At 46.1% G+C, this 22,252-nt stretch overlaps 1 protein-coding gene across 3 annotated transcripts; it reads right to left on the bottom strand.

The window, feature by feature from the left end:
* Positions 1-123: 123 nt before the first annotated feature.
* On the bottom strand, positions 124-20,887 carry HP1BP3 (heterochromatin protein 1 binding protein 3). Of its 3 annotated transcripts, none has more exons than XR_012051653.1 (13): positions 20,800-20,887; positions 13,079-13,273; positions 12,564-12,666; positions 11,184-11,334; positions 10,665-10,824; positions 9,510-9,653; positions 8,599-8,679; positions 6,712-6,866; positions 5,916-6,006; positions 5,084-5,335; positions 3,021-3,132; positions 1,963-2,100; positions 124-1,251 (listed from the first exon to the last, which is right to left on the bottom strand). XR_012051653.1 is itself a non-coding variant. In XM_030289430.4 (13 exons), the coding sequence occupies exons 2-13, from the start codon at positions 13,169-13,171 to the stop codon at positions 966-968; spliced, it is 1,674 nt and encodes a 557-aa protein (XP_030145290.3). In that variant the 5' UTR covers positions 13,172-13,273; positions 20,800-20,887; the 3' UTR covers positions 124-965. The 3 variants fall into 3 exon arrangements, 2 of the variants coding, with proteins under 2 accessions (XP_030145290.3, XP_032608040.2); XM_030289430.4 differs by having other exon boundaries at positions 5,084-5,243; XM_032752149.3 differs by lacking the exon at positions 13,079-13,273 and having other exon boundaries at positions 5,084-5,243; positions 20,800-20,875.
* Positions 20,888-22,252: the final 1,365 nt, after the last annotated feature.

The following is a 22,252-nucleotide window of genomic DNA, read 5'->3' as shown; positions in this document are numbered from 1 at the left end:
AATCAGGCTGACTTTGAACAAAGATCTGCCTCTGCAGCAATCTGTGGTGACTGTATTCCCTCTTCTCTACCTTTCCAGGAGGAGAAGCTGGGGCGAGGAGAGAATGGACATAGAAAGCAGTCCTGGAATCTAGTTTCATTTTATTTTAGCAAACCGCATGTTCTTCACTTATCAACATCTCTACATTAGCAATTGTATAGCTTTCCAACTTCTCTTTAAAAAAGGGTAAACAAGAGGTGACAAACTCAGGCTTTTCATCTCTTAAAAACATTTCAAAGTTGGATTCAAGAAGACTTTGATATATTTTGGTTTTAAGGTAACAGATGTGGTGTGGAAACACTAATTCAAATCACCCGCCCAACCAAGAGCTGCCCCTTTTGGAGACCCTCTGGCACCAGACCCTCAGGAGACGCCAAGGATCCGACTCAGCAGCCACCCCTGGGCCCATGGCTGAGGAGAGCAGCACCTCGGGGCTCAGTGCAAGTGCTGTCTGTACACAGCTCCCTCACGGGAGTGCCAAGGACCTCGGCATGCAGGGATCTAGGGAGGACTCCTCTGCCACAGAACCTTCTCAGTAAAGAATCACATTCCCCCAATCATCTTGTTCCTGCTGTCTAAAGATATAAAGATCTTCTCTGAAGAATTGTTTTGAAAGCCACCCTCCCCCCTGAAACCCACGTGGAACACCATAAATGTACAGATTAGAGACGTCCTAGAAAAGTCCTAAAATTATTGCAGAAAGTAAAGATGACTCGTTCCAGGGGAGGGGCAGGCAAGAGGCACAGCATCGAGATCTAATGAATGCTCGGGTTGGTTTGATTTAGTTTTCAGCTTTTCCCCATCATTCAAGAAAAAAAAAAAAATTAAAGAAGTGTTTAAGCATCAGAACTAAAATACAAATGCACGTTGACTTATAAAACAAGATTGTGGATTTGACCATGGGATTCCCTGACACTGAAAACATTTTACTTTTTTGCCCGGAGAGATTTCCTCATGGTAGGTTTGCCCTTGGCAGAGGGCTTCACTTCCTTCCTTCCACTGGCTGCTGGTTTCTTGGAAGAGCTGCCACTGGAGGCTTTCTTGATGGCTGGGGCTGCTGGTTTGGCTTTCTTAGCAGGGGTTTTGACCTTGGGAGGGGGCTTTGCTTTGCCCCGGCGGGGGGTGGGGGTTTTCCTTGGCTTGGGTTTGGACTCTCTTCGCTTCATCGGAGGGGCCCTGCTCCGGGATTTGGGAGGTGGTCTCTTCTGCATCCTGTCAGGAAGAGACAGCACAGAAACTCAGTGGAGGCACAAACGGTACCCAGAGCAGAGCTGCTGTCAGCAATTTGCATAAATGAAGCACATCTTGGCATCCCTGTCCTTTGCCAGCACATTCCATGAGCTAAATCCCAAAGAGCAAGAGCTCCTCTGGTAGCTCTACACTGAGCACTTCCCATCTCCACAGAGCTGCCAGCTTCCAACCCCTTTGTTAGGCAAATAAACATATAAATAATGACAGTGAATCAGTCAGCTGTCAGAACAATTAAGAGCCCTAAGCACTATCTCTCCTCTCTAAATGAGATTTTATTACTTAACAAACAACACTCATATTAAGTCCAAATTCTGAGTGAGGCTGGTCTCATATCTGGCTACAGAGCTGCAAATAATTACTGTAGAGATGAATTATTTTAAGGAAAAAAATAAATGCAAAAATTTCCATGTGAAACATCGCACTTTCTAAAGCAGGAGACTAAAGGCAACGCAAAGAATAAACACAGGCTCTCTCTCTCATCTGGAGGAGAAAAGGGAATGCTTCAAATTATGGAATGGGGAAGGTCAGTATCTCTGGAATAAGGAATAATTAGAAACTTCTGCCAACACCTGTGGATAGGTGACCATACCAAGAACACACCTGAGCACTCTACAGCTGTGACAGACATTTATTTCATCCAAAGGAGCCCATACAGCTCACATGCTGCCATACCTCTTCTTTGGTGGTGGCTCTTCCTCCTCAGACTCTTCCTCTTCAGATTCTTCTTCCTCCTCAGATTCTTCCTCTTCTTCCTCATCAGATTCCTCAGAATCCTCATCCTGCTGCTTCTCTGGATAGAGCACATCTGGGCTACAAGAGGGGTCTGGTCAGGGCATGATTTGCTTCTAAGGCACAACTCCAGGGTAGGCAAGCCCTGGGTAACCCTGGCTCTCCTCTGGCACTGCAGCTTCCCCCTAAGGTTACAGCTTTAGCCCAATCCAGAAATACCCCCAGGAATTCTGTGATTGCTGTTGTCCCAAACCAAGGTTATTTAGTCTCTGCAATGGCAGAAACATGACAGCCTAGGAATGTACCAGCCCTAAGCTGTCCCTTCTCCATTTCTCTGTTTTTCCTATCCCTCATTGCTCCTTCCCTGCAAACCCAGGCAGAGGAACAGCAAAGGGGCAGGATCAGACTCCAGCAGCTAAGCACGGCTGAAGCTGTGGGGGCTCACATGTGTAATAAAGGGGGCTGGGGAGCAGGCACTTCAATGACTGTGCTGCCATTTGGCTTTTCCTGGGACACCAAGGCCTTATCCTAGGGCTCCACATGGCCCAGCACAGTATCAGCTCACAGAAGGAGAAGAAAGGCTGGTTTAGACTCAGTAACTAAACTAGGTCATCCTCCCTCCTCCCACCTCTCCACCCTTAAGGAAGGAACATCTGGGTCCTGCTCCTTAGGAGCATCCTGGCATGGAGAACCCACCCCAGTCCCTGCTCAGGTGAATTGGTTTTAGCACAGAACAATGAAATAGCCCAACTTGCAACAAAAGCAGCACTACAGACTACCTGAGAACACTGAGCCCTTAAAAGCTTCCCTTCCTAATGAAGTCAGCTTTCTGTTCACCCATGTAATGCCATTATCCAGAATATGGATGACAATGTGGCAGTTCACCAGTGATTAAACCCTCCACATCTTCCCTGCAAATAGGAGGTTGGCTCATGAACTTCAGCTCTGATATTTGAGCTGTGCAAAACTCCTGAACATAATTTTACAGACAAGATCTTTACCTGGGGTAATAAGGGAAGCAAAGCTGAAAGGTTCCACTGAAGCCCTTCCCAGAAATTTGCTCCATCCAGCCATTCTTCTCACATTTTTGCAGGGTTCTCTTCAGTAGATGCACTGTGAAAAAGAAATCAGAGAAAGGTTGTGTTACTATCTTTATACTCTTGTCTGATCTTACTGCTCTCTACTGTGTCCTCTGAAATCAGAGCTGGAGTCAGGATGGGAAATCCCCTCAATCAATTTGAGGAAGATACAAGATATTGTTCCTGAGCGCCTGGTAAGAGTGGTTTTAAACTCTCCAAAGGAAGAAGTTGAGAACAGTGCACGTTTCTGATGCCATGATCATGGGATGCTCCTTCATAAGTCATTTGGGAGCACCATGTAACCACCGCTGTCCAGATTTAACCCAGGTCTCAGAATGTCCTCTAAAGTGTGTTTTAAAACAAGCCTTTTACCCTGGTTTTGATCTCCTCATGTTCTAAATGTTGTATGTGCTGCATCTTTCCCCATACTGTGGTTTGCTTTTTGTTTTGATTTTTAAAGGGTAAAATATCTGGTCTAGAAATACAACAAATGAACTTCTTATTCCAGGCTTTTATTCCAGCCATTCCATTGTGTACTGCGTAAGAACTGTGCAAATACAGGGGATCTTTGTCTCTGGCAAAGGGCTTGGGTTCTTTAGTCAGTTCAGAACAATTTTCAGCTTGAATTAGAGGGGCCATTTACATATTGAGCTCCCAGGAAAAAACAAGGTTTACTCTCAAGTATGTTCCAAAGTTTTTATAACCACAAGGCAGGTTTTACTCTGGGTATCAAAAGGTCAATAACAGCATGCAAGGGATTTGACTCCAGTCAAGTCCAGTTCTGAGATGAGGCATAAACTGGGGGAGACAGCAGAGCTGTGCTCTGCAGTGTGTACCCGCCTGCTTTTCACATCTCACCAGATCTTCCTCCAGTTCTCTCAGAACAAAGCAGAGATCATCAAAATTCCTTTTATGTAATGGAAGGAGAAAGAAAACAACAGATTGCAAGCTGAGATTTCCTTATTGGCCTTGCAGGAGTGACAAGCATTGGAGGCTGGCTCAACACAGGCCCTAAGGACCGGGGACATTTCCAATGGTCCTGAAAATAAACCATGGGAGAGCTTAGGAAGCCTGGAACCTATTTTCCCTGGCCCAAGATTAACAAGTCACACTCAACATCAATTTCTAATTGGCAGAAGGCCTCAGGGCAGCTTCCTAGTCCTGGAACCTGTGCTGTGTGTCAGTAACCCTGCACCAAACAGCTGTGTTGATGCTGTGCTCCAGCTCTGGGTAAAGACTGTGGGATCAGAAATCTCCTCTCTGCTCCTGAGGAATGGCACCAGCTCAGTGACACCACAGGAAAAAACTGATCTATGTTCAGGTTTCAGCAGAGACCACTGTGACCCCAGTCTGTCTCTATGGACCTCCAGCACCATCCAATTGCATGGGTGCCCAGCCCAAATAACCCAAATAAGCCACAAGAACATCCTGCTTGAAAGCCTCTGCTCAAGCAAAAGTCAAACCAGACATTAGTGTCACTCCTGGGAACAAAGACATGCCAAATCACCCTTCCAAACAAAAAGCAATTGGCTTTTCTCCTTATTTGCTTGACCTTTTAAAAATCAGATGCAAAGTATGGTCTCAAACAAATCAGTAAGAGGGGTGCTCATGAATTTTTAAAAAAAGTTAAACTACACAAGTTCTCTAAATAAAAAGCAATTAGGAACTGCATTGATGCCAAGCTGCTGTCCCTTTCAAAGCAGAGAGATATGAAATCAACTTGATGATTAAAGAACAATAAAGTACTTAAATACTATTCCCCCTTCCTGGCTATAGACAAGAGAATCATGCATTCTGTCTCAGGAACTGGCTTGAAAGCAACTGATGGAACAAAAACCACAGAGCATCTCTGCAGCACAAAGGGCTGAGCAGCTGCAGCTCCCTGCAAGCTCTACAGAGCAGTTTAAAGGTGCTGCACAGGCACATCTGCAGCTGCAGGACTCTCAGCATGCTGAATAGAAGCGGTACAGGGATCAGTACTTTACCCTGCAAGTTGGAGTTGGTCCCTGGGTAATTTTCCAGGATATACTTCTTCAGGGCTGTGGTGGAGCAGGTCTTCGGTTCGTTCATGGCCGCAATAGCAGACAGGATGGCATCTTCCATCAGAGTCCCACCCAGCAGGGGCTTCTCCCCTGATTTCTTCAGCTATTTTCCAAGGAGGAAGAGAAAAGCATCAAGACAAAATTCTCCCAAACCAGGTCAGGACAAGCTCCTCTGCACCAGGTGGGTCGGCGCTCCTGCATTAGCACAGATACGTTTAATATTAAAACACTGCACAGGGAACGCTGCTCTCCCAGCTGTAGGTGGGAGGACAGGCCTAGTCAGTCAGCTGGCCTGGGGGGCTTTATCAGCAACACCTCAGCCCAGCCCCCAAATACACTGCAAGGATGTGGCAGTCTAAGGGCCTATTGCTCAGGGGAGGAAAGAAAGCAAAATAAATCACATCTTCCTCCATCCCACGGACCAAATGTACCCAAGAGACTTCCGTGGCACACACATGAGTAAAAGATGTTGCGGGCATCTGGGGTACCTGCTGCACTTCCAGTGAGGGATGGAAAGGAAAGCTTACCCCACCAGCTCCCTATTGTGCTGGTGAGTCAGAGCTGAGCATGCTGCATGCACTGCTCAGCGAGGGAACAGGGGTCTGCTCCTGAAATGGAGACCAAGAGGAGAACAAGAGGCCTACTGCTTCATAGCTGGACAAGCACTGAGCATGTCAGACTGCTGGAGAAATGGCTACCCAGGGAAACCAGGGGACAGGGCGCAGTAACTGACATCCGAGGCTTGTGGTCAACAAGGATGAACCCAGTCTCTGACCTGGAATGTCCCAGATGCTCCCTTTCCTGTGATCTGCTCTAACTGGCCCTTCTCTACAGCTCTCTGCAGGGCATTCTTCAGCAGCTGGGGTCTGAAACACAGGAGGAGAAAGCTTTACTGACACACACTGACAGCTCCAAAAACAAACAGAGAAACAGCACTTGGCAGTGTGTGAGCAGAGCAGCACTTAGAGTGTCTGCCTACATGCAGACACTTTAAATGGAGACGTGTCAGTGAGGCTCATTGCCCAGGCAGAAGGCGGCACCACGCTGGGAGCTGAGCGGTAGTGTGGGCTCGGTGTCACAGCAGCTCTGGGCACACAGCCCTGCCAAGGGTTCACTCACCTTGAGCAGCACATTTGGATGTGGTGGGCACTCAGCTCACAGGCAAACGAGGGCTGACAAAACCCTGTTAGAGGTGACACGCAGGCTTTTCCTAGTTTTGCTTCTGCTCCATACAGGTCAGCTTAAAGATTGCTGTACATATATGCTGCCTTAAAACATCCAGATCCAAGGAGCATGAGACTCCAAGGAGAGCCCTTCTCATCCAGGCAGTAAAGGGATGTGGGTATGGTTAAGGTGTGCAGAGCAGCACTGCTGGTGGTGTCAGGAACAAAAATGGGATGTGGAGGGACTCAGGAAAAGGCACAGCTTTTCCTCAAGCCTTCCCACAGGCCCTGCAACTCAGAGCACCACCTGGCTTAAATACCAGATTGAATCATCGTGAAATGAGACAGAACCAGAGGAAGGCCCAGTTTCCCCAGTCCTCTGATTGCTTAAGCAACTCCAGCACTTACCTTATATCTACTTTGAGTTTGGGGTAATACTGAGACACGTATTTCTTGATCAGGCTGTAAGAAGCTTCCTTGGGCTCACACAGGCGGGTGAAGGCCAGTGGCAGGACGTCCTCCAGCTTCACCTGCTGCTCTGTGCTCAGAGCAGAAGTGCTTTTCTGAAACACACAGACTTGTATGCATCAGCAGGGCCTAAAACTCTGCGTTGTTGAACCAGCAATGCACATGTGGGGATAAGTGCTCCTGACATTGGCTGCTGAGCTGGAAACTCAGGAGCTGTAAGGCAGCTCTTTATCAACTTAAAACAGTTTGCAGTTTAAGAGATATACAGAAAATCTGGCTAAAATTTCATAGGAGTTTTAGAAAGACTTTACAAATAAAAACTGCTGAATACCTAACATCTGTATTTTTAATTACTTCCTTCCTCTTGCTATAAGACAGTTTCCTCTGCCACACTTCAGTGAGACAGAAGAAAAATCATAGAATCACAGAATTACTCAGTCTGGAAAAGCCTTCCAAGATCATCAAGTCCAAACATTAACTCAGCACTGACATATTCACCACCAGACCATGTTCCCAAGTGCCACATCTGCAGGTTTTTTTAAGAATTCCAGGGATGGTGACTCTCTGGATCCCCTGTGCCAATGCTTTATAACCCTTTCTGTGAAGATGATGATACATGCTGACACGAAACTTAAAACTCAAAGACAGAATTTGTTTACATAAATCAAGTATTCTCCTTCCCCAAAATGAACAGCTAAACAGGAGTATTTTTTTTTCAAATAACACAGTAAAATCTTGATTGAAGCCAACGTTCCCTTCTGAGTTTTCCTCCACCCCTTTTGTTACTATGAGAGGAGATGATTAGGGAAAAATGGTCTGTTCTTTATACAGAAAATCTGCTGAAGTTCAGTGATTTGATGCTGAACAGCAGCTCTGCAAACAGTGCAATGGGTGAGGGAGCTGCTCCCTTGACAGCCAAATTCATCCAAAACATTTGCTTTGCTGCAACGCAGAGAAAGTAACTGGGAACAAAGACACCCATATGCTGCAGAGAGAGGTGATGTGTCAGCAGGTATCAGCTGCCTTGCTCACACTTCTTGTGGAACCAGTGAGCTCTGTTTAAGAGCTCACTAATTCCACTACAATTAGTTTCCTCCAGGGCCCTATACCAAGTTCAGTTTTAGGGCTTTTGGTCTCACCAGGAGGCAAAAGCTGACCACCAAGGTGTTACATGTCTAATGTCACCTGTCTAATTCCAAGGGATTGGCAATTCCAGCTAAACATTTTGTAACTGCAGCGTTAGGAATGTGTTTCACACACTCAACACAGCATGGAGTGGAGATCAGAAGTGCTGGAACCACAACTAACTGTGAAGCTCAGTAAACCATCTTCTACCCCAACAACACCAAGGCTTTCTTCCAGAAGCCTTAAGATATTTTCTTCTTCCTCCCACTGTCCTCACAGCTGATGGGAAAACATTCCCCTCAGTCCTAAAGACTGGAGTCTTCCTTTTATCTACACAACACATAAAACACACACAGCAGTAGCATAAAACTCTCTTCCAATACCTGAGAGGCATTTCTCTATGCCTAGTAAAGATAGAAGAAGAGTTTCATGGTTATTCAGTTTTCTGTCTCTGAACCAAAGCCTAGGGGGTTAATGTACACATTTTAAAACTCAGATTTTGATCATTTGACTTGGGTTTAATTCCTCACAGTAGCTTTCTGATACCAGTGGGATGAGTGTTTTAATTGCTGTACTTGGGGAGAAAAAGCACAGGAAGGAGGAGAACAGTGGGTTGAGAATGTTGGGTATGGTACATGTGTTTCAGTGCAGTTTTATGTTTAAACAACATTTCAGAGTGTTGTTTAAAATGATCCATCTTACCTTTCTGTCTCTGGCTTTTGGAACAGTTTTTCCTGCATTAGACACCACAACAAAGCTCCCAGAAGCTCCCTTTCCTTTCACCTGGTTCAAGAGAAAGTAAATTTCAGTCCTTAACAGAGTAACTCAGGATACTAACAACCTGAGAGGAACTCATCATGATGCAGATTTTGAATGCACTGTCACCCTGCAGTGGGTTTTTATGGCAGAGGCCTGACTTGAACCCACTGAAACTTCAGTAAGATCAGAAACTGCAGCCAGACATTGGGACATACTCTGCTGTGCTGACCAGGAGATCCTGACAGATAACACAGGCAAAAAATACAGTGTTAAAACCCACACTGCTGCAAAAGTGACACTGCTGGACTCACGTACTGCTGCAATGCTGTGTGACACAACACCAGAAATGGCAGGAGTTGCACAAAAACCAACGGTGCCAAGCATGAGACTGATACAACAGTGCTGAAATCCTGCCAGTGTCCAACAAAGCAGTGACAGAGGTTGAGGAACCTCCACGAGGGGGAACATGCTCATTCCACAGACTTTCTAATGGAGTTAAGGAATTCCTATGCAGTTCCCAGAACCACGTAATGATTTTGGCTGGAGGGGATCTTAAAAATCACCCAGTTCTACCCCTGCCATGGGCAGGGACACATTCCACTATCCCAATTTGCTCCAAGCCCATCCAACCTGGCCTTGAACACTGCCAGGGATGGGGCAGCCACAGCTGCTCTGGACAGCTAGTGCCAGGGTCTCCCCACCCTCCCAGGGAAGGATCATTATCCAATACCTCATCTAACTCTGTTCTCTGGCCCTATGAAGCTATTCCCACTTGTCCTGGCACTCCAGGCCCTTGGAAATAGTCCCTCTTCAGCAATGCCATCTTCAGTGCTGCTCCACAAAGCAGCTCTTACCTGCCTAATGATTCCCCTCTCCAGCTCCCTTTTCAGTGCTTGCTTCAGGAGGTATCCCCTCCTCTCCAGCTCCAGGGAAGGGTATTTGTGGATGATGTATTTCCTTATTGCAACGACCGAGGCACCGGTCTTCTGAAAGCAGGCCTGAAACAGACACAAAACATCAGAAACCACCTACACTGGAACTATCCTGAGTGGGGTGGAAGAACAGAGATCAGACTGATGCACACAGGCTACCAGAGGGTGCCTGGGCTGGCCTTTTCCCCACTGTGAATCAAGTATAAAACATGACTAACAAAATACTTAACTTTCCTCTTCTGGGTAGCTGAAGAGCAACACAACACAAAAGCAGCACAGCAAGCACATATCTACTACTGCCCTGCTCTGAAGCCCTCACACAGAATGACTTAAAATGCAAATAGTTACCTTTTGGCAGCACTGCACAACTGATTTACTAACACTTTATTAATGCCAGACTGAGTAATCATTAAGCCAGAACAACCTGCCAATTATTTTTTTTAAGAAGATGGAGGATTGACATCAGTAAACTAGGAAAACCTAGTGAAGTTGTTTTGGTAACGTTTATCTTTTGAAGATAGATGGAAAGGCCATCTTGCAATTAAGGCGGGTGGAGTCCCCGCCTCTGAAGGGAGCAACCAAGCCTTAGAGGGGGGCAGCAGCACAGCTACAACAGCAGAGATCTCCTCTGACAGTCAGGAGGGATAGAGTAAACCAGGACCAAATAAACCAAGACTTTGGAATGCAGGTTTACGGTATCTCCATCTGTACTGAGTTATGCTAAAAGAAAGCACATGTATCAAATAAAAGGATGAATGCAGGTAAATGAAGTTAAATGTGGCTAGGAGGCACAGCAAACAAAATTATGACAGCAATCAACGAGGTTATGCCATCCTAGCTGTTCCTCATAATGTAATTAGGGAGGTAAACAAATTCTAAACAAAGACATCAGCTACAGGGCCCCTCATCACCCTCATGGACTCACATGTCAGCTCCATGGGCTTCCAGAACAAGCACAGCCATCTTACACATGCAGCTTCCTACTAACACACAGCACTGTCACCTGCACCTCAGCAAGCTGAAGTTGTGTGTTTTAGAGCACAAATTGAATAAAAACCACATTTGTGTCCTGCTGACCTTGATGGCCTCAGTTAAAATCGCATCCATTTTGGGCCGGGAGGTGGCTGCCATCTGAGTCTGCTTCTGTGCCCGAGCCAGCTGGCTGGCAGAGAGCGTGGCCCACGCAGGGATGGTCTTCTTCACCTTCTTCTCTTTCTCCTTAGTCTGATCCTTCTCACTTAGGGAAAATGCAAGCAATAGTAAGACAAGAGGCACTAAGACAAGCCAACAAGCAGGACAAGAACAACAACAACAACAAAAAAGCCCAGAACATCTGACATTATTTAAATTAACGTAACTTAAAGACTACTTTGATGTTTGTATTAGTAAAAGAGACCTTGTATTGGTATTCAGCTTCACATGTTTGAGAACAGCAGCTCCACGTGATCAGGAGCTTCTTCCTCAGAAGTATCTTAAGGAGAGGCACCTTATGGCACTCATTTTCCTTTTCTCTCCCACGATCTTTTCTCTCTGTAGAGCCTGACTTCCTTCAGAATCCTACCCCAATCCCTGATTTCAGCACCAAGTAAGCCTTACTCCTTTTTGGTTTCTTCTGAGGACTTTGTTTCCTCCTTCCCTTCATTCTCAGGTTCCTTTGGCTGTTCTGCTTCACTGGATGCAGCAGGCAAGGTTTCAGTCTCTTGCTCTTCTCCAACAGAGGCAGATTCCTCAGAGGTGACTTCTGCATCTAGAAAATGTGAAAAAGCATGAAGTTACTGTCCAAAACCAGCTTTTATTCTCTAGGAAGGTAAAGGGAACAAAAGCCAAACTTAAGAACACACCCCACTAATTATTTCCCACCAATTTATTTTCACTAACTTAAATGTGTTATTTAAAAGCAATTTAAAAAGTGAAGAAAAGTACTGAAAAGAGCTTCAACAAAGGTGCAATAAGCCCTCAAATGCCAGAATAACAGCAAATAACATCATGCAATATTTTCACAATTAACCAGTTCCAACAGTGTTCTCCTCTCAACTCCACAAGTTGCTGTGGATTCTAAGAAGTAGCTTTGCTTATGACCCAGTTGTTTTCAAACACAAAAGCACCTGAAGGATAATTACAATTCCATCACATTTTCCCAGACATGGCAAAGCTTTGGGTGGCATGTGCATTGGGAGGAGCACTTGGATATCAAAAGGATCAAATCCAGTCAGAAATCGACTTACCAAGGAAATAAAAAAAAAAATCCCTAAAAGTACATTTAGTTGAGAACAGGCCTTAGAAACTGGGCTGCCTACTAGAAAAAATGCATATAAACTCAAATTCCACACTTCTTGGATAAATGACTGCCCACTAACATTGCTCTGTGCAGCTTAAGCATTTCTGATACATTCCAGTGCAGTTTTCCCATGGAGGCCTTTAAAATACACAGTGAATAAGAATCAGTTTTGTAGGTAGTTTTTTTAATTTGTGACACCAAATAGGATAAAGTCAGTGAAACCAATTGACTGCAGTAATGAAATGACACATTCTGGGACACCGAGGCCAAGCTGCTAAGAGCCGTCATGTTAATATCAGGCTAGATTGCGTGACATGTAGTGGTAAAACATTTTTACTCATAAAAATTGGAAAAAAAAATGGAATACTCTTTTTCCATTCATTAACTCCACCTTTTGATCTCAAACCATCTTTCTGATGCTACCTAAATGCCGTAATTTCTTTACCCTAAAGGATGTGTAAACTTAAAAGGGATGATATTTCGCCATATTTTCATGTCTGGAGTGATACAGGGTATAAAAAACAAAACAAGTGGGTTCAGACTGAAAACAGTGTCTGCAAAACACAAATCCTGAAAAAGCCTGTGATAGGGAGCCAAACATCAATAATATTTGCATCCTGGCTGTAGGGTTTTCCAGGAGTTTCAGAGCCAGCCTATGTTTGGATGTATATGAACCCCCTCTAGAGCCATGACTGTACCTGCTTTGACCTCTTCCCCTTCAGCAGGTTTGCTTTTGGGAGGAGTTTCCCGGGACGAAGCATTCACCGAGCGGCGGATTGGCATCGTGTCGTCTTCCACTTTCTACAAAAAGCATGTGAAAATCAGCACAGATGCTGGAAAGAATCAGAAAGTTTTGAAAAGGGATTAAAGTAAATCAAAGCAGCATAGGTAGAAATATTCTGGTTTGGATTTTTTAGGATGTTAAAAGACAGTAGCCCTCAAACCAGCTTCTTCAAAGCTTACTAGGAGAGGATAGTTCCACATTTTATGGTTAGACAAGAAATAATTTCAATTCCAAATTAAGTGAGATGAGGATTTGAGGATTTTGACAGATACATCAACTCAGGGAAAGCAGGGAAAGGGAAGCAGAGATTGTTAGACTCCCAGTTGAGTTTCCTAGAAGCAGGGCAGAAAGAGTACTGAGTAACCTTGAGCAGGACTGGAAGCCAAGGACTGATCCAAGGGCAAGCTTGGAGAAAGGGCCAGCCCCTACCTCACTTAACTTGTCCGTGTGGATCAGCTGAGCTCCCGTTAAGAGTGGAAGTGCCTTATGATGCACGGGCTCAGAAGACAGATCAGTCGACATTTAAATTAATTTCTAGACCCAAGTGCAGGTAACTGTGGAGTCCCAGGTTTTACACCCAAGGACTTTTTCCTAATGGTTTTCACAGTGCAGTGAGGAGTCAACCTAAAGTACAGAAAAGATGTGGTGTAAAAATTAACAAAACAAAAACATCTACGTCCACGTATCTATCAAATTAAAGATTAAAAAGAAAAGGAAAAATGACTTACAGCTCATGACTAACACAACTGACAAACAACACTTGCATTCAACAAAGGTGCTAAAACATGTGTGCAAACTGGTGAGCTATAGGTGGAGCAGAAATGGGAAAGGTGCAAGCCAGACCTGCTCCATTAGAAGATGGCTGAAAGATAAAAAGACTGTTTAAGTTAAGGGCAAGCATTGATGAGAAGCAGTTATTGCACTGTGCCCTGCATCAGGGAACTGGTCACTCAGAGACTTTGGGTAAAAGCAGGAGCTGCCACCTGGAGCTAAGGTATTACACCATTACATCTGTCAAGCACAAGATACAAGCACTGGGAACCCAAGCCATGCCCCCTCAAATGATACTCCATGCAATTTAAAGAAATGAAGGAATCTCTTGACAAAAAAAAAAAAAAAAAAAAAAAAAAAAAAAAAAAATTACAATCAGAAGAACAGTCTCCATGCCTTCTACCAGAAAGCATAAGCTTGCAAAAACTCTGCTCCAAACACATGCACTGTTGTGGATAACAAATGGGTTAAGCCCAGTTTAAGCCTCATCAAGTCTCACCCCCTACCACTATTATGCTTTTACAGCCTTTCTTACCTGCTGCCCATCTGTCTGCACTGGCCTCTCCTAAGGAGAAGGGCTCCACTAATTCCATCACAAAACCAGCATTCATTGGCTCATTCACTTCCTCTCAGCATTCCCTTTAAAAAGTTTCTGAGTATCCTCAGAGGCAAAGCCTCACCTCCAGCAGACCACGGCTGGACTTGTCCCAGTTGCATCTGAAAATCAAGCTCAGCCTGGCCTCCTCCCCTCCTGACAGAGACAGCCAAACGCCCCCGTTTTCACCTCCTCTGGGTGTCTCTTTCGCTCAGAAGGCAGGCAGTTATAAAAACTTGCTTTTTCAATAGGTATTTCTCCAGCTTGGGTATTTTCCTCTTCAACAGCCCCAGCCCTGCTTTCAAACTGACTTTCACCACAGTTTCAGCACTGCTCTCCCCATTGCACATCTCTGTACCACATCAACATTTTCTTGCCCAAAAATACAGTCCTGTCATTACTCAGCAGTGGGGTTCCCTAATCAGTCAGAGGCACTTCTGACAGGAACTGAACAGCCACTCTGAAAACCACAGAGAACTGCCTCAGCACCAGGGAAAGCAAAGCCCAACAGCACTGGATGTTTTCTTCTGAGGCCAAACAGAAAGATCAAAACACACCACATGCCAACAAAACAAAAAAATGAGATTAATGAAGCTTTCTTGTGAAATGTCAGGATGTGAAAATATACTAATTTCCAACAATATACAGAATTTAGCACAGCACTTAAAAAAATTTGGCCTGTTTTAAGGAATCTTTCTTCCTTAAGTGTGGAAAGTGAAAGGGAAAAAAAAAAAGAAAGTTTTCACCAGTCTTCAGCTCAATATTCAGTGTTTCCTCTAGCAAGCAGAGTCTAAAGCCCTTTAAGAAAATGCCAGAATTTTGAACTGAGTCCTAAAATAACCAACTGCAGATTCCCCCTGAGGGAAATCAGTTGGGGGCTACAAAAGATGCATTCCCTGGAATTAAAAACACACACAAGCCACACTGTGGCTGACATGGTCCTGGGGTTTAAGTATTTTTAAGCTGTGTAACCTGCATGACACATGCATGAAAACAGTACTCCCAACTTCGAGTTAAAATTCCCCAAGTTCTGGAAACCCTTTTGTTTATATGAATGTAAAAAGCACTGGAGTATTTTTGCTCTTAAGAGTACAACTTAGCACAATTCCTCACTTCTGTGCCTACAGTACATGCAAACAAGCCAGGATCCAGCAGAAATTCAGGCTTGTTGATTCCCTCTGGATCATCTCCTGCTCAAAAGGCCCAGGGAATCAAAGGGGCAGGAGGACAATCTCCTCCTGACTGCAAGGCACTGATCTCCAGGGGCCAGGTCAGAAGCTCCACCTTGTGAGAACATCCTCGCAGGGACTGTGCCTGCTCAGCCCATTTCTTACCACAGGGGCATCAAAAGTGGTTTCTGCACTGAGTGTGAAGTATCAACCACATACAGATCTGAATTCAGTTCATCAAAAAGATACAGTGAAAAAAGAGAGTTTTGCAAAGACAATGTAGGAAATCTCATTCCCCTCTCCAAATAAACCAGATTGGTGTAAAGGAGAGATCAAGTCACCCAAACCAGCTGTTACTTGGACACACTACTTCAAAAAACAACTTTAAACAGGAACCGCAGCTACAATCACAACCACCACCCAATAAAAAAAATGAAAGTAACAACTGTGTTTTACATTTACAAAAACATCAAACAAACATTGTTCCTTGAAAGGGGGTAGAAGCCACCAGCTGAGGATGCAGTTTTCAAGGTGGCTGTTGGGTGATTTTAATGAACATTTAAATCTGATCAACTGTCAGAAAAATATAATCACATCAGCAGTGAAAACACCACCGGGATACTAACCTCCACCCCAGTACAGGAAATCACTCCTCACAGAGTTATACCTCTTTTTCTACAGGAAAACTACAGGTTTCTACAGGTTCCCAGACTATCATGAACTGATTATCCCAAAGGAGGTAATCCAGCAAGGAGCTGATAAGCAACAAGCCCCCCCAAAGTCTGGATTTCTAGATGAGCAGGAATGTGTCCACTGTCCCAGCTCAGGGAGTAGCTGCTAATGGAAGATCCAAAGATACAGAGAGTTTTTCAGGAACTACTCTGAACCACCCATAGCAGTTTCCTCCTGAACTATCACATCATTAGGGGGGAGGCTTCAGGTGAAACACATATTTGATAATATTTCCAAAGTGTGGAGTCCCTCCACTAATGTAAGCAACACAAGAATTAAAAAAAAAAAAAAAAAAAATCAGCTGAATTGTTGAATTTCTGCTGGCTGTAAGATTTTTCAACTTAGCCTTCAACTTCCTTTGAGAGAAAATGCTTCAGGATTAATTAGGTTTTGAATATGGCAATCCAAGTGTCAGACTGGCAGCAACTGCAGCTGACAGGGACTCAGGGTAGGGTGAGCAAGCTGAAAACAAATATGCAATGGAAAAATAAGGAAGTGTGTCCAATCCTGGGCCAGTGGGGTGTCCCCTTACTGTCACATGACACCTAGGGGTGATTGATGTACTTCGATGTGACTGGGTACAAAGCACACGACACCAGCCTAGAAATGAGGTCAAAAATGGCTAAAAAAAGGTTTTATGCAGGTTAGAAGGCAGGGCATCAAGGGGTACAAATCCAAAAACCTGTCAAGTCATGCAAGCAAGAACAGCTGTTTGTTATCAGAAAGCCTTAGAAAGCAAAGTAAAACTGGGTTTAAAAACCAGGCTATGAATTACTGACAATTATTTACTACTCTATAATACACAAGAGTATTTAAATTAATTGGAAATTTCAGAAAAAAAGCACAGGGAATGTTAATACTTCTGCAAATCCAAATCAAACATGCCAAAATGCATCACCTTCTAAACAGCATGATACACAACTCTGTTAAATCTTTGTCCCCCTGAAATCCTCCAAGCTGCTCCCTAAAAGCCCAGCCTATGTAGCAGCAGATACATTGTGAAACCCTCAGTATCTACATGGTCACAGTATATAATCCAGCAACATCTCAGATACAAATGTGTCTGTCAGGAGTTCTCAGCTGGGGCTTCCACTGCCTGCTCACTGAGGCATTCCGGCACTCTCCCTTCGGCTTTTCCAGCTCATGGAGCTGCCTGTGGGCTTGGCTAAATCAGTCCAGGAGTACTTAGTCATTTAATCCAGCCTAAAGTCCTGCAGATTAATAAAATATGTTATTGAATAAAGAATACAAAGTTAGTTCAAACTTCTGATCCTTATTTGTCAACCCACTTGGAAACTCCCTCACATGCGCTGAGCACAGCTGGCATTCCCATCACTCCTGCTGCATCCAACAAGTTTTGTCCCGATCCTTAGGGCCACATTCCCCAGGAGGTGTCCCAGCTCCCTGGAATGTCCCCAGATTCAGCCCCAAGGTCTGCTTTTGCAGCTCTCCTGCGGTGGAGGCTCCCAGGCTCTGCTCCAGGCTACCTGAGCCCTGCATGGAGCAGCTTGTTTCAATTAACTGGGAGCAGTGGTCCAGCACACACCCCCAGAGCTCCCCACTTTCCAGGCAGCAATTCCTCAGCCTGTTTTACAGTGTCCATTTCCACCCCCTCCTTCCCTGAATGGGGTATGAGAGGAACAACAAACCCCATACTTCAGAGTCCAGGGGAGCACAGCAAAAATCCTTCACACTTCTACCATCCAACCACAGGAATTCCTACATTCGGAGACCCAAAGGAGGGGTTTTTAAGCCTAAAAATATATTTTCATTTGAAAACATTTTCATTCAGTATTGAATTTGAGCCTCTGACACTGAACGCCATGAATGCAACCCAACTTATTTGTCCCCTGTCCAACCCAACTTGTCCTGATTTTTCTAGAACACAGCAAAAATTAAACCTTGCCCTTCTGCGTACACAGATGCTCCTTTCACTGAAGACAAAAACAAACAAAAAAAAAACCCAACCAAACAACAACAAAAAAAAATTGGTACATTACAAGAGTGAGACTGATGCTCCCACCCAGGGCTGAGCTCAGCACTTGTCTCTGTTAGGGTCCAACACCAGCAGCCCCAATCCAGCTCAATCCCCACGTACTAACCCCATGTAATTCCCATGAAGTAACCACCTATGCCCCACCTCCACTGTTCTCTACACAAAGAACATCAGCTCAACAGAAAACCACTACAGGTTTCTGATTCTCTCTCCAACAATCTCTGACCTGCACAGAAGGCAGTAAGAACAGATTATTTCCACTGCCTGGATTATTTTCCATTCCTTCACCCAGGGGTTTTTCCTCATGTCCCCAAACAGCCACAGTCAGTGAGCAACTTAAATTACACCACCACCATACCTAAAACACACAGAAACCTCAGCCACGGGATTAATATAAAGCAGAATTTCTGCCTGTACGGCTGTCTGAAAATAATCCATCACCACACTGATGCTCAGGATCATGATGGTGACAAGCTCTGAGGAACAGTTACAAGTTTTGAACAGTTTTTGGCTAGAATGGCCCTCGATCCAAATTCTCCACACTCTGTCTATGCCTCATAGCCACTGAGGGATGAAATCACCCCTGTTAGCATGCACAGGGTTCAGCTTTAAGTTTAAAACAAGCTCAGGTCACAAAGTTAAAACAACTCCAACATGAAAAATCCCCTGCTGAAAGTTTTCATAGCCTTGGATAAAATATCTTAATTCAGGATCCAACTTAATGAATTTTGACAAACTGCTGACACTTGAATGAAAATTTAGGCTGCAAGTGTTACATACCAGGGTTTGAACCCTTTATAGGCCATCTCCTCCTTGCCTAGATAGATTAAATTTAAAACCACAGTATAAACCCTCCTCCCAACTACTACTTATTCAGCTGTCAGTTATTATTCTACAGCCAAAACTATACATGATAAAAGCCATTATTCCATTGCAGTCTGTAAGAAATCTACCCACACTTCCCATTATAGTCCATCAATGTAACACTTTTATTCCCTCTCACAGAAGTTTAAATCCTCAGAGGACCCCAGGTCACTTGTAACAAAATGCTGCCAAAAGATTTACATGTCACTTTCTGCTGAAAGGGGAAAAAAACCACAGTAAAAGATATTCTGAAGACAAAAAAGCAATTCAAGGGGTTTCTGCCTGACCAACATGCATGATGAATTGAGAAGAACATTAATTAGTAAGCTCACACAGGTAAACAAGAGAAATCTTAAAAAGTTGCCTTTTTGCAAGGTATTTATACCAGGTTCTTCCCCCCAATAGGAATTATGTGGTTTGTTTGGTTTTTTTTCTTCCCCTTCTACTCATTCCTGATTTTAAGGATCTCCCACTCTATCCAACAATTTTTTGAAGTCTCACCTGAGGAAGGTCTGTGCTCTCCTGCCCAGTCCATCAAACACCTCTCCTCCTGAACTCAACTCACCTCCCTCTCCCATCACTGCTCTCATGGAGAAGGGACGCTGTTTACAAACACAAGCGCTTCCGAACCTCTCCCGCCTCAATGGGAGCTGCTTGCCAAAGACTGCTGGCCAACTCTTTCTTGAAGATGCTAAAAATACTATTTATGGTCAAAGCAAACAAAAGTCACGTGCTGGGAAATCAGAGTGTAACACTTAACAGTTAGTTAAGCATGGGGAAGTGACACAGTTGCTAACCCAGAAATAATTCAGTAGGGCTCTTAAGAAGTGAAAAATACCCGAGTACCTGAGAAATACCACATCTATAAACAAACTGTCCAGGCGATCAATCCCTGCTACACTGTATAAAGGAGAGAACACACCCACAATCTCACATAATCCAATTTTTCTTCTGTAGCACAGGCTGCGCAGTTCCCCAGTGTTTTGCAGACATTGGTTAGTGGGAAAACAGTTAAAATACAGAAGGATTTGTTCTGAAGTGTTCCCAGTCTGGAGCTGTCCTCAGGTGGAGCAGGTAAGGTGATGGGGCGCCCTGACCCGGCAAGAGCCACCCCAGAAGCTGTTCCTTCACTCCTTAAATCTTTGCGATGTTTTATCCAAAAACACGCCACAGCCTAGAGCGGCAAGAAGGATAACGATAGCCTGCCTGGAGCAGCCCCGCTCCAGAGTGGAATTTAACAGCCTTCTCTGTAGAGAACCTGAGCACTGTGGGGAGGAGGGTGATTAACATTCCTTAAGCAGGCTGCGAGCATCAGGGCGCACGGAGGCACTCGGAAGTGCCGGGAGCCTCGCACGTAGGTCTGTATCCATCGCTATCGGCGCCGAGGGCGATTAGCGACCTCTTTTAGGAAGCGGAGACACACCGAGCCAGGCTGAGGCTCCCCTGGCGTGGTGGCACTTGCCGGGCGCTGAGGAAGCGAGTTAGTGCAGGCAAAAACCCGAACAACCGCACAGCCGAGCGGCCAAAGGCGGGAGGGCCGCGGCCGGAGCCAAGGCGCTCCCTAAGTTTATTAATAGCGATTATTTATTGTGTCGCGGCCCTGCCAGCCCCTTCCGCCGCTGACCTTCCCCGGGGCTCGCCCTGTGTCGGCGGGACGGGAGAGGCGTGCTTGAGGCGTGTTTGAGCCCCGCAGCTCCTTTGTGAGGCCCGCGGGCCCGCCAGGCCCCGCCGGGCCCGGCGACACCCGAGGCCGCCTCCTCGGGCCTGTGCCAGCCCGAGCCCACCGCGACATCGAGCCGCGCCCACGCAGCGTGTCGCGACTCCCCGTCACGACAGCCCCGCTCCCCCAGGCCTGTCAGGGCAGGGAGGGCGGGGGGGGGGACGCACTGAGGGCAGTTCCGGCGCCCCTTCGGCGGCGCCGCCAGGCCGCCCCCGCGCCTCGCGCGCAGCACCCGCGGCCTCCCGGGCGCGGCCCCGTGTCCCGCCCGGCGCGGCGCCGGGGGCGGGCGGGGCCGGGACTCACCGGGCCCGGCGGACACAAAGCGGCGGCGCCTCCAATGGCGGCGGCGGCGGGACCGGGGAGGGGGGGCGGCCGAGGGGCGGGGCCGAGCGGGGGGGGCGGAGCCGCGGCGCGAGGCGGGGGGCGTGGCCGGGCGGCGCCGCCAGCCAATGGGAGGCCGCGGGCATTTTTCGAATGCCTCCCCCGCCCTCCGGCCCCGCCGCCTCCACGTCGCGCGAGAGCGCGCGCGGGGGGCGGGGCTGCGCGCGCTTCCCGCCACTACGGCGCTGAGGCGATTCCCGCCCGGCCGGTCCCTGAGGGGACGGAGGCGCCCCCGGCACCGCCTCAGCCCCGCTGAATCCTCACCACAGCCTCGCCAGGCTGCGACTACGCCGCCTACTCCTCAGCCCTGCCAGAACCCAGTGTACGTGTTCCTGTATCACCTGCTCCAGGTGACCCTGCCTTGGCTGGAGCTTGAACTGGATCTTTTCCAGAGGTCCCTTCCAACCCCAGCTATTCTGTGATTCTGTGTGTACCCATGAATTCCCGTTCCGGAGCACTCCCGCCTGTATCTCACCTCCAGCTCTTCTCACCCTCAGCAGTATCCCCAGTACCGCCCTCCCTTTGCCTCAGCCTCTTCACCCCCATCCCTCATTAGCTGTGTAATTATTGCCTCCTGCAATTACACCAGTCCCAGTGCTGAGGTCTGGCTGCAAGCTGGGAATTTTCTGTCACAACACGCTCACAAGTTCTCACATGTGGGAAGGATCCCTTTCCTGATGATACTTTGCTCTTGTTTCAGGCAGTTTTTACCTGTGCCTCCGCTGCTCAGGGTGAGGATTATCATAGCAAAGCAGAGCCGAGGTGTGACCCACACTTGTATCTTCACTGTCACAGTAATCTCAGCTGTGCAGATACACTGAGAGGTAAAACCCAAGCTTTTCTTGTGTACCTCTTGCTACACTTTTGCTCCAAGTTTACTTTATTTAGCTAGACTCCTGGATGTTTTTTTTTTTTTCTTCTCCCCCCTTCCTTCAAAACTGACTACCTAACAAGTTTAAGGTAGAATTCCTCAAGTCCTTACCTTTTCTTATTTTCTGCCATAAGCATGCTTAGAATCACAGAATCATTAAAATTGGAAAAAACATGAAGATCATTGAGTCCAGCCTTTCCCATGGCACTGCAAAAGTCACTGCTAAACCATGTTCTCAAGTGCCACAGCCACACATTTTGAACAGCTCCAGGGATTATGACTCCTAGCACACCACAGCAATTTCATCTGCTCTCTCTTGTCTGTGCAGTTTTCTCATTTTCGTTTTCTGAAATAATATTTACCTGTCTCCTGTCAACCTCTCTTCCCATCTGTATTTTTACAATTTGAGGACCATATGGGCACTTACCCATTTATTTGAGCACTTTTATCCCTGCTGTGATGGGAAAACCCTCTGTGAGCACATTTAGAAGCATTTACACCACT

Source organism: Taeniopygia guttata, chromosome 21 (assembly GCF_048771995.1).
Source record: "Taeniopygia guttata chromosome 21, bTaeGut7.mat, whole genome shotgun sequence".
Lineage (NCBI taxonomy): Eukaryota > Metazoa > Chordata > Aves > Passeriformes > Estrildidae > Taeniopygia > Taeniopygia guttata.
The sequence above is the reverse complement of the archived record's forward strand: the minus strand, read 5'-3'. Positions and strand labels throughout refer to the sequence as shown.